This window comes from Mustelus asterias, chromosome 7 (genome assembly GCF_964213995.1).
Source record: "Mustelus asterias chromosome 7, sMusAst1.hap1.1, whole genome shotgun sequence".
In the NCBI taxonomy this organism is placed as follows: Eukaryota; Metazoa; Chordata; class Chondrichthyes; order Carcharhiniformes; family Triakidae; genus Mustelus; species Mustelus asterias.
Window position 1 is genome coordinate 113,381,612 of NC_135807.1, and position 13,570 is coordinate 113,395,181.

Below are 13,570 nucleotides of genomic sequence, written 5' to 3' on the forward strand. Positions count from 1 at the left end.
CAGATTGCAGTAATACTATAAGGAGTTATCTATAGCATTTACAACTTCAAAGCTTATTTATTAGTGTCACAAGTAGGCTTACATTAACACTGCAATGAAGTTACTGTGAAAATCCCCTAGCCGCCACACTCATGTACCTGTTTGGGTACACTGAGGGAGAATTTTGCATGGCCAATGCATCTAACCAGCATGTCTTTCGGACTGTGGGAGGAAACCGGAGCACCCGGAGGAAACCCACGCAGATGCTGGGAGGACGTGCAGACTCTGCACAGACAGTGACCCTAGCCGGAATCGAACCCGGGCCCCTTGCACTGTGAGGCAGCAGTGTTAACCACTGTGCCACCGTGCCATTAGGACCATTAATAATGGTATGTTATTTTGAATGATATTTATACTGGAAAGTAATTGTGTTGCTTCCTTCTATGGCAGATTTGCTGCTTAGACCCAGTGTTTCCTGATAACAAACAATAATCTGGGGAAAGAAAATATTTTATTGCCAATAGCTGAATCCACCAGAGCCCTTTTTAACCTAAATTCAGGAAAAATAAAATTTGAAAGATTAGGCAGTTTCCTGCGTAATCATCTACTGTATTTTGAAAAAATTAGTTTGCAATTATATAGCTCCATTATAACAGGAACAGCATATAAACAGCACTACGCATCCTGCAACCAATACATTAGGTCAAACATCTGGAGACTGCCACATCCAATTGAGAGTGGTGGGAGATGATTAAATCACTAACTAGAGGAGTAGGAGATTCCAAAATCTTCCCATCCTCAATGATGGAGCCCAGCACGTCTGTGCAAAAGATGAGGCTGAAATATTTGTAACCCTTAGCTGACGAAATAGAAAATATGACTGGTTATGTCCTAGAATCATTGAATCATAAGCGGAGAAGAGGCTTTTTGGCCCATCGAGTCTGCACCGACACATTAGAAACACCTGAACTCCCACCTGAACAGCACTTGGCCCATAGCCCTGAATGTTATAATGTGCCAAGTGCTCATCCAGATACTTTTTAAAGAACATGAGGCAACTCGCATCCACCACCCTCCCAGGCAGCGCATTCCAGACCATCTGGGTAAAAACGAATTTCCTCACATCCCCCCCCTAAACTTCCTGCCCCTCACCTTGAACCTATGTCCGCTTGTGACTGACCCTTCAACTAAGGGAAACAGCTGCTCCTTATCCACTCTGTCCATGTTTCTCATAATCTTGTACACCTCGATCAGTCGCCCCTCAGTCTTCTCTGCTCCAACGAGAACAACCCAAGCCTACACAACCTCTCTTCATAACTTAAATGTTCCATCCCAGGCAGCATTTTCGTGAATCTCCTTTGCACCCCCTCCAGTGCAATCATATCCTTCTGATAATGTGGCGAGCAGACCTGCACACAGTACTCTAGCTTTGGCCTCACCAAAGTTATATACGACTCCAACATGACTTCCCCGCTTTTGTAATCTATTCCTTGATTGATGAAGACAAGTGTCCCATATGCCTTTTTCACCACCTACTAACATGCCCTTCCGCTTTCAGAGATCTGTAGACAAGCACGCCAAGGTCCCTTTGTTCCACAGAACTGCCTAGTGTCCTACCATTCATTGAATACTTTCTTGTCCAATTCCTCCTTCCAAAGTGTATTACCTCACACTTTTCAGGGTTAAATTCCATCTGCCAATTTGACCATTCTCACTATATCTTCTTGCACCCGAAGACACTCCGCCTCACTGTTAATCATCTGGCCAATCTTTCTGTCATCTGTAAACTTACTAATCCTACCGCAACCCCCCTTCCAACCCAAATCATCAATGTCACATGGAGCACACCAGAATGATAGGGAGTGGGATAGCTTGATCTTGGTTTCGGACAAAGCTCGGCACAACATCGAGGGCCGAAGGGCCTGTACTGTGCTGTACTGTTCTATGTTCTATTAATAGGGGGCCCAACACAGATCCCTGTGGTATGATATGGACACTGGCTTCCAGTCACTAAAGTAGTCTACATTCATCACGCTCTCTCCTACAATGGAGCCAATTTTATATCCACTTTATCAAATTACTCTGTATCCCATGTGAATATATCTTCTTTACAAGTTTCCCATATGGGACCTTGTCAAAGGCTTTGCTGAAATCCATATAAACTACATTGATGGCATTACCCTTTTCTACACACCTGGTCACCACCTCAAAAAATTCAATCCAATTTGTTAGGCATGACCTCCCTCTGCCGTCCTTACCTGATCTGGCCTAAATGTGACTCCAGAGCCACAGCAATGTGGTTGACTCTAAACTGTCCTCGGGGAAACTCGGGTTGGGCAATAAATGCTGACCAGCAGCGACGCCCATGTCTAAAGAATGAATAAAAAAAAGAATAAAAGTGAGAAGAAACAATTTTGCTCAGTTCTATGTCCTGTCCAAACAAAACTCTTCAAATCCAATCCAACCAATTGCTACCCGATGATAAACATAAAAAGAAATGTTCTAAAGTACATCATAGCCAAAGAATTACTTTTGAGCTGTGTCACTTTTTTGTAGGAAAATTTATGCACTGAATTTATGCACTAACTACTAAGAAAGCAATAAAGAAAGGAAAGATAGATTATGAAAGTAAACTAGCACAAAATATAAAAACTGAGTAAAAGTTTTTACAAATATATAAAATGGAAAAGAGTGGCTAAAGTGAATGTTGGTCCCTTAGAAGATGAGAAGGGGGATTTAATAATAGGAAATGGCCGAGGCCTTAAACAAGTTTTTTGTGTCAGTCTTCACAGTGGAGGACACAAATAGCATACCAATAATTGACGGTCATGGGACTGTAGGGGATGAGGACCTTAAAACGATCACTATTACTAAAGAGGTAGTGCTGGGTAGGTTAATGGGACTAAAGGTAGACAAGTCCCCTGGTCCGGATGGAATGCATCCCAGGCTACTAAAAGAAACGGCAGAAGTAATAGCAAATGCATTAGTTGTAATTTATCAAAATTCACTGGACTCTGGGGAGGTGCCAGCTGATTGGAAAACAGCTAATGTAACGCCACTGTTTAAAAAAGGAGGTAGACAAAAGGCAGGTAACTACAGGCCGGTTAGCTTAACATCCGTAGTTGGGAAAATGTTGGAATCTATCATTAAGGAAGAAATAGCAGGACACCTGGAAAAGAATGGTTTAATAAAGCAGACGCAGCATGGATTCATGAAGGGAAAGTAATGTTTGACTAATTTACTGGAATTTTCTGAGGATATAACGAATGCGGTTGACAGAGAGGAACCGGTGGATGTGGCGTATTTAGATTTCCAGAAGGCATTCGATAAGGTGCCTCACAAAAGGTTGCTGCATAAGATAAAGGTACACGGAGTTGGGGGTAAAGTGTTAGCGTGGATTGAGGATTGGCTATCTAACAGAAAGCAGAGAGTCGGAATAAATGGGTGCTTTTCCGGTTGGCAATCAGTGACTAGTGGCGTGCCGCAGGGATCGGTGCTGGGGCCTCAACTATTTACCATATACATCGACGATCTGGAGGAGGGGACCGAGTGTAGGGTAACAAAGTTTGTGGATGACACAAAGATGAGTGGGAAAGCAAATTGCGTGGAGGACACGGAGAGTCTGCAGAGAGATTTGAATAGGCTAAGTGAGTGGGCAAGGATCTGGCAGATGAAGTATAATGTTGGTAAGTGTGAGGTTATCCACTTTGGAAGGAATAATAGTAAAATGGACTATTATTTAAACGGTGAAAAATTACAACATGCTACTGTGCAGAGGGACCTGGGGGTCCTTGTGCATGAATCACACAAACTCAGTTTGCAGGTGCAGCAGGTAATCAAGAAGGCAAATGGAATGTTGGCCTTTATCGCGAAGAGGATGGAGTATAAAAGCAGGTTATGCTGCACTGTACAGGGTACTGGTAAGGCCACAACTAGAGTACTGTGTACAATTTTGGTCCCCTTATTTAAGAAAGGATACATTAGCTTTGGAGGGGGTACAGAGAAGGTTCACCAGGTTGATTCCAGAGATGAGGGGGTTAGCTTATGAGGAGAGATTGAGTAGACTGGGCCTGTACTCATTGGAGTTTAGAAGGTTGAGGGGAGATCTTATAGAGACGTATAAGATAATGAAGGGGCTAGACAGGGTAGAAGCAGCGAGGTTATTTCAACTTACAATGGAAACAAGAACTAGGGGGCATAGCCTCAAAATACGGGGGAGTCAATTTAGAACAGAGTTGAGGAGGAACTTCTTCTCCCAGAGGGTAGTGAATCTTTGGAATTCTCTGCCCAATGAAGCAGTAGAGGTTACCTCGTTAAATGTGTTTAAGTCACAGATAGATAGATTTTTAACCATTAAGGGAATTAAGGGTTATGGGGAGCGGGCGGGTAAGTGGAACTGAACCCACTATCAGATCAGCCATGATCTTACTGAATGGCGGAGCAGGCCTGAGGGGCTAGATGGCCTACTCCTGCTCCTATTTCTTATGTTCTTATGTTCTAATATGTTATGCGAACAGCAGGGAGGTGAATGGCCTTTATTGGTTTAATAGTACATTGGTTAGAAATATGTTATTTCATTGGTCATTTGATTTCCTCTGTTCCCCATTGTTAAATCCCATGCTCTGTGATAAAATGGAACCTGATTACAGCTTATTGTGGAGCAAAAATTATAAAGGGATTTGGATACTTTCTATTAAATATAAATTGCAGTTTTCCAGCTTTTTCTCTCCCTCCCATTTCCCCTCCCTTCTTATTCATCTGCTTTTGTTTTGCTCCTAAGGTAGTGGATTACATCAAAAAAAATTTTACTGAACATGGGAGTCCCAACACATTGAAGGTATACATGGGTCATGGTGCCAAGGCTTGGCTGGCAGACTGTAACCATCCTCATTACAGAGCTGGCAGGAATGCAATGAAAACAGGTTGGTGAAGGAATCCAATTTGAACACTTGCTCTGTTTTTATAGCAACTTTAACATGCTTTAACATCTACTCAAGTCTTCCATATGTTATTGTTAAAGTTGTATTAGAAATTACTTTTCCCAGTATGGTGGGTGCAGCAGATTTAACAATTGAGATAGCTTGTATCTGAATGATACAGTTTCAGGTTACAGTGTGAGTGCTTATTCATCAATATTTTCTTATTCATTGTGCATGTGTTCTAAATTACTGAAATTCACAACCAACCATTGCCTGCAAATTTTAAAATCAGCTTAAGTTTTACTAATGTGTTCTCCATCTGTATAAATTGTTACCTTGTATCAGGTCTGAATGGAAAGGGTTTCAAAAACAACTTTGCATACACATATCATTTACTAACAGAAATGACTTGAAAGGAAACTGGTGTATTTTTTTATTCTACATTAGCTCCAAGGTTGAACAAATCTTTGGTGTGAATATAAGCCTATATGGCTGGAGGTCTTTGCTACCAGATACCAGCTCCACAACTCAACTTCATTAACATACCAGGAAACAATTAACCTAAGCAATTCTACAAAACAGTGAAGCTTCCACTGGGGTGGCATGGTGGCACAGTGGTTAGCACTGCTGCCTCACAGTGCCAGGGACCCGGGTTCAATTCCGGCCTCTGGTCACTGTCAAGTGTGGAGTTTTCACATTCTCCCTGTGTCTGTGTTGATTTCCTCCGGGTACTCCAGTTTCCTCCCACACTCCAAAGATGTGCAGGTTAGGTTAATTGGTCATGCTAAATTGCCCCTTAGTGTCGGGGGATTCGCAGGGTGAATACTTGGGATTGGGGGATAGGGTCTGGGTGGGATTGTTGTCGGTGTGGGCTTGATGGGCCAAATGGCCGCCTCCTGCACTGTTGGAATTCTATGATTCTATAAAATAACACTAAATTGTGAACAACAGTGGTCTCAGCACCAATTACTGTCCAAATTTTGTCAGTCTGTGTACTACTCTTAACCCTGACTCTGTTTCTGTCTTGTAGCCAGTTTGTTAACCATACAGTTCTGTGTCCTGACTCCTTTGCTCTAAAGTCATAAATCTAGTATGTAGATCTTATCAAAGACCTTTGAAAATCCAAACATTTCACTTTGACTACATTATCCTTGTCTGTTGCTTCAAGTAATTCAATAAGATTGGCCAAGCGGGACCATCGGACTACTTTTTATTATATTTTCAGTTTCTAGGCTACAGCTTTGAATAAAGATTCTACTTTTTTGGTCCCAGTGACATTCAGCTAACAAAGAAAATTACAGCACAGGAACAGGCCCTTTGACCCTCCAAGCCCGCACCGACCATGCTGCCCAACTGAACTAAAACCCCCCATCCTTCCAGGGACCATATCCTTCCATTCCCATCCTATTCATGTATTTGTCAAGATGCCCCTTAAAAGTCACTATCGTATCTGCTTCCACTACCTCCCCATTCCTCAGTTCCTGTCTGATATTATTGTAATTAGCCTTCCCCCAATTTAGCACTTTCACTTGAGGACTCCACTATTCCTTATCCATCAGTACCTTAAAATCAGCATTGAATTGTGGTCACTGTTCCCGAACTGCTCCCCTACTGAAACGTCGACCACCTGGCCAGGCTCATTCCCCAATACCAGGTCCAGTACCTTCCTTAGTTGGACTATCTACATACTGTTTCAAGAAGCCCTCCTGGATGCTCCTTACAAACTCTGCTCCATCCACGCCCCAGCCCTAAGTGAGTCCCAGTCAGTATAGGGGAAGATAAAATCTCCCACCACAACAACCCTGTTACTTTTACACCTTGCCAAAATCTGTCTACATATCTGTTCCTCTATCTCCCGCTGGCTGTTGGGAGACCTATAATAAACCCTGAACATTGTGACTACACCCTTCCTATTCCTGAGCTCTACCCACATTGCCTCGCTGTATGAACCCTCTGAGGTGTCCTCCTGCAGTACAGCTGTGATATTCTCCTTGATGTGGAGATGCTGGCATTGGACTGGGGTAAGCACAGTAAGAAGTCTCACAACACCAGGTTAAAGTCCAACAGGTTTATTTGGCAGCACTAGCTTTCGGAGCCTCAAGCTCCTTCTTCAGGTGAGTGAGGACTTGTGTTCACAAACGGGGCATATAAAGACATAGAAAGTGACATATAAAGGCATATAAAGTTTTTTATATGCCCTGTTTGTGAACACAAGTCCTCACTCACCTGAAGAAGGAGCTTGAGGCTCCGAAAGCTAGTGCTGCCAAATAAACCTGTTGGACTTTAACCTGGTGTTGTGAGACTTCGTAATGTTCTCCTTAACCAGTAGTGCAATTCCCCCACTCCTTTTTTCATCCCCATCTATCCTGCCTGAAACATCTGTATCCTTGAATGTTAAGCTGCCAATCCTGTCCTTCCCTTAACCAAGTCTCTGTAATGGCAACAACACCATATATTCTAACTGTTGTATAGTTCTCTGAACCAGCTCAATCTCCCTTTTGCAATAACATTGGCTGCTTGCCAATCATCTGGCACTATTCCCTTTCCGAATGAATTGTTATGTAAGTGTAATGGTGCCTCTGCTATTACTTCCACAACTTCTTTTAATAAGTGTGAGTGCAATCTATTGGCCCAGAACTTTATCCTTTCCAATACCAAGAGCAAAATAGCCTGGATGTTGGATAGCGGCAGAAAGAAAACTGGAAATACTCAGCAAGTCTGACAGTGTCTGAGTTAACATTTCAGGTTGATGACCTTTCATCAGAATTAAGAGAAGTTCAAAATATGATAGGTTTTAAGCAGAGGAAAAGGAGGGAGGGTGAGAAAAAAAAGAGGCCTGTAGGTGACATGAGTTAGTAAGTGGCAAAAGACTTGACAATACAAAGCTGAAGAGAATGGTAATGGAGAAGCAGAAAAAACAATGTCTAGAGGAGGTGTGAATGACGCAACCATGAAGAGCGACATCCTGAAAGCGAAAAAGAGGGAGAAAATCAACTGAACTGCAAGTTATTGTTGAATTATAGAGTGAAATTTCACCCCAATGCCAAGAGCAGTACTACTTGCACCAGAAAGCACTAGCAAATCCCAATCCATAGGAGGCTTCATTACTCACCTTAATATGCGGGGAAGAGATCCAATTGCTGTTCAAAACCCCATGTTAATCTGCAGTTTGTATACATCACACTGTTTTTAATCGTGTTTACAATGTAAATTATATAAATTGGTGGCTCTGTGGATAGCACTGCTGCCTCACAGCACCAGGGACTCGGGTTCAAATCCCAGCTTGGGTCACTGTCTGTGCGGAGTCGGCACTTTCTCCCCATGTCTGCATGGGTTTCCTCTGGGTGCTCCGGTTTCCTCCCACAGTCCGAAAGACGTGCTGGTTCGGTACATTGGCCATGATAAATTTTCCCTCAGTGCAGCTGAAAAGGCGCTGGAGTGTGGCGACTAGAGGATTTTCACAGTAAATTCATTGCAGTGTTAATGTAAGCCTACTTGTGACATTAATAAATAAACTTTAACACATTTGCATCTTTTAAAATGGTGACACGAAAATTATTCCACTTATAAACTTTTGAATCTTTTATTTGAAATATAAAGTTGGGACTGTGTTGCCTCCACCCAATCTAGCTTCGCTCAATATACTGTGTAATGATGTCACATGTCTCTTAATATTTGTCCCTTTACACTTTTTACAAACCCCAGTAATTCAGCTTTCGTTTAATATTGCGAAAACCGCATCTGCAGTGAAACGGGTATAATTGGATTGAAAATTGACTTCTCAAGTGGGGGGCTTGCACAGAAATACCCTTTTGCCCACAGAAATCCTGCAGTACCTGCTGGAGTTTGTACCTCTGCATCACGAGTGCAAAGTGTAAAATGCAGCCTACATTGTTTGCTGAAGACAAGACAGGGGAAATGTACAAGTGAAGTTAGAAAAAGGTAGCAGATTAAACAAGTGCTGTAGGTTCTGATGAAAGGTCAAAGATCTGAAACATCAACTCTGTTTCCCTCTCCACAGATCCTGCCATAACTTGCTGAGTGTTTCCAGCATTTCCTGTTTTTATTTCAGATTTCCTGTATCCACAGCATTCTGCTTTTTAGATTGCTGTCGGATAAGTCTGCGACAGTGAATCTCAATTTACTACCATGGAGAAGACTTCTGGTTGGATAATGGGAACCAACAGATCAAGAATGTTACATTTTATAGCAACACACAAATAGAAAAGACAAAGCAAATATATTGAATTTGCCCTTTTTTGGACTTGAAGTTGGAGATGTTGATCTGAGCAAAGGAGAAACGTCTTGCACAAAGCTTTTTGTTGTCAAAATTCTAGTTTTTGATTAGAACATGGGTCATGGATGCTGCAGTTTGTATACATCACACTGTTTTTAATTGTGTTTACAATGTAAATTGTATAATTGCTTTTCCTGTTTAGTATTCGGAGTTGAGCCAGATATGACCAGAGAAGGTGGCAGCATTCCAGTTACTTTGACATTCCAGGAAGCTACAGGAAAGAATGTTATGTTACTGCCGATTGGAGCTGCAGATGATGGAGCTCATTCACAGAATGAGAAAATCAACCGGTAAGAGGCAATATTCTGCTTAAACATTGTCCTCGTTTGAGATTGTTGGTCGAATAGCCTTGATAATATGTGAATTGATATAATTACATAATTTAAGTTCTTCCCGTCTACAGTTTTCTTCCTCAAAGCTCTCCCTTTCTAATGTTGGACTGTGGTCCATGGGTTTTTGCTGCCCTGTATTGGGATGAGAAAGCAGGGGAAGCCTAACCCTGCCTCAGAATAAATAGGGATATCAGATGCTTTTTTAATTCTCTTTTAACCCCCACTTGCCCAGCCACAACAGCTAAGCGCACTGAGGCAAGCCAGAGTTTGCATTATTGCCACATTAGTCCATTATACTTTATCTATGTACAAGCACACCATCCCATTCCATTAATGTTTTTTATTCCCTCTCATGGCTCCTGATGATCTTTCTACCATTATAAAACAGTGCATGAGGGGGGTTGTAAACAATTCCCTTTTCTTTTGAGGATCAAGTCACATTTAGCAGCTTACTAAGTGTGTGTGACCTTTCTGCTGTACTCTGCAGGAACAGTCAAAATACTGAGAGGAGCTAAGTTGCTCCAAATGGATACAAGGTTGAAATTTCTGTTCTCAGAACGAGAACCCTGTGCTTTAAGGTGAAGTTAGGAATATGGCTGTAAAATAAAAGTACGACACTGAATTTGCAACACAGAAACAGGCCATTTGGTTGCTGCTGGTCTTTAAGGTGCTGAGCCTCCGCTCACTCTTCATCTAAACCTGTCGGCAACCCCTTCCATTCCTTTGCCCACATACCCCATCAAGCTTCCCTTTAAAATGGTACAAAGCAGAGACCATCAAAATGCAACTTCATCAAATAAATATTAGTTTCTGTTTGCAGCTTATTCCATTTTTAATCTGCCCATTCAGTTTTATTTTTTAACCTGTTCCAGCACTGAGACGGATGGATACTTGGCAGAATACTTTGAAAGTTACAACAACAACTTAGATTTATGTAGCACCTTCTAATGTAGAAAACGCTCACAAAGTATTTGACCAAGGAGGAATCAACAGAAGAACACTGAGCCAAATTAGGGGTGACCAAAATCTTGGTCAAAGAGGTGGATTTCAAGGAAGCATAGGAGGGTTTTAAAGAGAGAATTAGAGCTTGGGGCTGGACACAGAAGGCACTGCTGCCATTGGGACAAAGACAGGAGGAATCCATATGAGGAATATTGAGTTTGAGGAGCACTGTGCAAGCTGGAGACATTGCTGGGAATAGGGAGGAATGTTGCCACAATGGAGACTTCAGTGTATAGATTTTTAAAAATTGTTGTTTCTCCAACAGGACCAACTATATTCAGGGAATCAAGGTGCTTGGTGCTTACTTCCATGAAATCTCTTTGCTGAAGTGAAAACGGTGCCAGATTGATAGATTTCTAAAACTGTACATCCAACAGAATTCCTTTATATACTGTATGATGACATAATTACTGGATAATGTGTTATGTAGCAGATACATAACTGCACAATCAAAGTGTAAATATTAAAGATCCTGACTTGGTTTCTTTATTGCTGAACTGTAAGATTACATTTTGAATGTGCTGAATAATCACCTGTCCGGCTCAATCGTTCTTGTGAATTATTGTACCATGTTGTAAATGGTGCGCTGACATGGCTGTGATTAAAATTTCAAACCTCCAAATATGGAATTTCTGTTTGAAAATAATAGGAATGCAAGAGATTTGATTCATTAGAAATAAAATTAGCTTCACCTTTTGATTAAAATCTCTTCAATTGCACTGTTCCTAGTCCATACAGCTTTGCTGATGCAGTCTTGTACTAAGGTTACCAGAGCAACCAATGGTAAATCTCCAGCTGTATTTTATGTTTTCACACCCTCCACTCTACCATTACCATCAAGCCAGGGGATCAGCCTTGGTTCAATGAGTGTAGGAGGGCATGCCAGGAGCAGCACTAGGCATACTTAAAACTGAGGTATCAACCTGGTGAAGCTACAACATGAATTCTTTCACGTCAAACAGTGGAGGCACCATGCAATAGGCAGAGCTAAGTGTTCCCACAACCAATGGATCAGACCTACGCTCTGTAGTCCTGTCACATCCAGTTGTGAATGGTGATGGCCACTTGCTGCTATCGAGATATCATTTGGCCAAATATGGTATCAAGGAGCACTAGCAAGATTGAAATCAATTGGAATCAAGGAGAAAACTCACTGGTCGGAGTCGTACCTAGCATAAAGGAGGAGTTCAATCATATCAATCATGGGATAACACTGCAGGAATTCAGGGTAGTGCCCTATGCCCAACTATTTTCAGCTGCTTCATCAAGGAACTTCTATCCATTATAAAGTCAGAAGTGGGGATTTCTGCTGATGATTACATAATGTTCCGTGCCATTTGTGACTCTTAAGAAATTGAAGCAGTTTGTGTCCACATGCAAGACCTGGACAACATTCGGGTTTGTGCAAGTAACATTTGTGTCATACATGTGCCAGGCATGACCATCTACAGCAAAAGACTATCTAGCATTGACATTCAATGGCATTACCATCACTGAAATCCCCACTATCAACATCCTGGAGGTTAACTTTGACCAGCTCTTGTAGCCACTGTATTTATATGGTTGGATCAGTTTAGTTTCTGGTTAGAAACTGGGAATTCTGTAGAGAATAATTCACTTCTTGACTCCCCTAAGCCTGTCCATCATCTAGAAGGTACAAGGTAGGAGTGTGATGGAATACTTTCAATTTGCATGGATGAGTGCAGCACCAACAACACGCAAGAAGCCCAACAACCCTATTCAGGACAAAGCAGTTCATTTGATTGGCACCCTATTCACCATCTTAAACATTCACTCCCTCCACCACCAATGCAAAGTGGCATTTACACTTGTACCATCTACAAGATGCATTGCCTAAACACAACAAGTTTTCTTCGACAGCACCTTCTGAACCTGTGGTCTTTACCACCTAGAAGGTCAAGGGCAGCAATGCAAGCGAAGATCGCCATCTGCAAGGGAAATAAGCTTGGAGGATTGTGGGGGTTAGAGCATGGGATTTGGATTGCTCTACAGACTCTGTTACTCTATGATCACTTATTCTATTAGCTTGGAGGTATCACTATCCTCACAGTTTACAATACCTCGAAGTTTAGTGTTGACCCCAAATTTTGAAATTGTGCATAGTACACCCATGTCTAGGTCATTAATATAGATAAAGAAAAGGACCCCATTGTATACCTTCCACCAGTCCAGAAAATCAATGGTGATTGAATTCAATAAATCTGGTAATTAAACTCTACTAATCTGTTAATTGGAATCAAAACTTTATGGGCTAGCACCACAGGAAAAATGATCAAAGCCACAGGATTGTTTTTAAAACTCAATTGTTTAGCAAATGGTCTTCAGAAAACTGAGTTTACCACTTCTACCCAATCTAACCTATATTTGACTTGAGCCCAACATTTCTTTATTGACTTTTACTGTCCTCTGAAGTGGCCAGATAAGCTATACAGTTACTTAAAAACACATTGCTACCAGGGTGAGAAAAATTACATCAAAAAGTAATTTAAATATGAACAAATTCATACAATTGGAAAGGAATTGAAAGATTTGACAGCCATTCAGGCAAGTAAATTCTGTATAAATCTCATGCAATGGTTGTCTCCCTAAATATTCGCGAATGCCTGAACAAGCTCCTTACACCTACTTCCACAAGACTTAAAGTTTCCTGGTGAAGGAGTGAGTAATTGGTGCAAGTTCACAACTGTGCGTTGTCATCTACGTTAATTCCAACCTCGAAATACGGACAACTTCCTCTTCTCTGCATCATTCTGTGCTGATGTGGACTCTGGAAGTTGCTACCAGTTTTCAGAGGTGCAATGATGGCAAATGCCGACAGCTTCAACCATTATCACTGCAAAATGTGAACCCTTATACATATGGCCTCTATTCTGGATTCCCTTAGAGACACTGAGGGCAATTTTAACTCTGGCTGGGCTGTGAACAGAGTTCTGAGAAAAATCATTCATTTGAAGTGTTAACTCTGTTTTTCTCCCTCCACAGATGCTGTCTGGCCTGCTGAGTATTTCCAGCATTTTCTG

The 13,570-nt window shown here is 41.6% G+C and overlaps 1 protein-coding gene across 2 annotated transcripts in view; it reads left to right on the forward strand.

Moving 5' to 3' along the window:
- Nucleotides 1–11,239, forward strand: part of LOC144495903 (cytosolic non-specific dipeptidase-like) — a 48,453-nt gene extending 37,214 nt beyond the window's left edge. For both annotated transcript variants that reach the window (XM_078216698.1, XM_078216699.1), the window contains exons 10-12: nucleotides 4,760–4,901; nucleotides 9,338–9,485; nucleotides 10,795–11,239. In XM_078216698.1, the coding sequence (XP_078072824.1) occupies nucleotides 4,760–4,901; nucleotides 9,338–9,485; nucleotides 10,795–10,861 (357 nt within the window). In that variant the 3' untranslated portion in view covers nucleotides 10,862–11,239. The remainder of the gene's footprint in view (nucleotides 1–4,759; nucleotides 4,902–9,337; nucleotides 9,486–10,794) is intronic.
- Nucleotides 11,240–13,570: the final 2,331 nt, after the last annotated feature.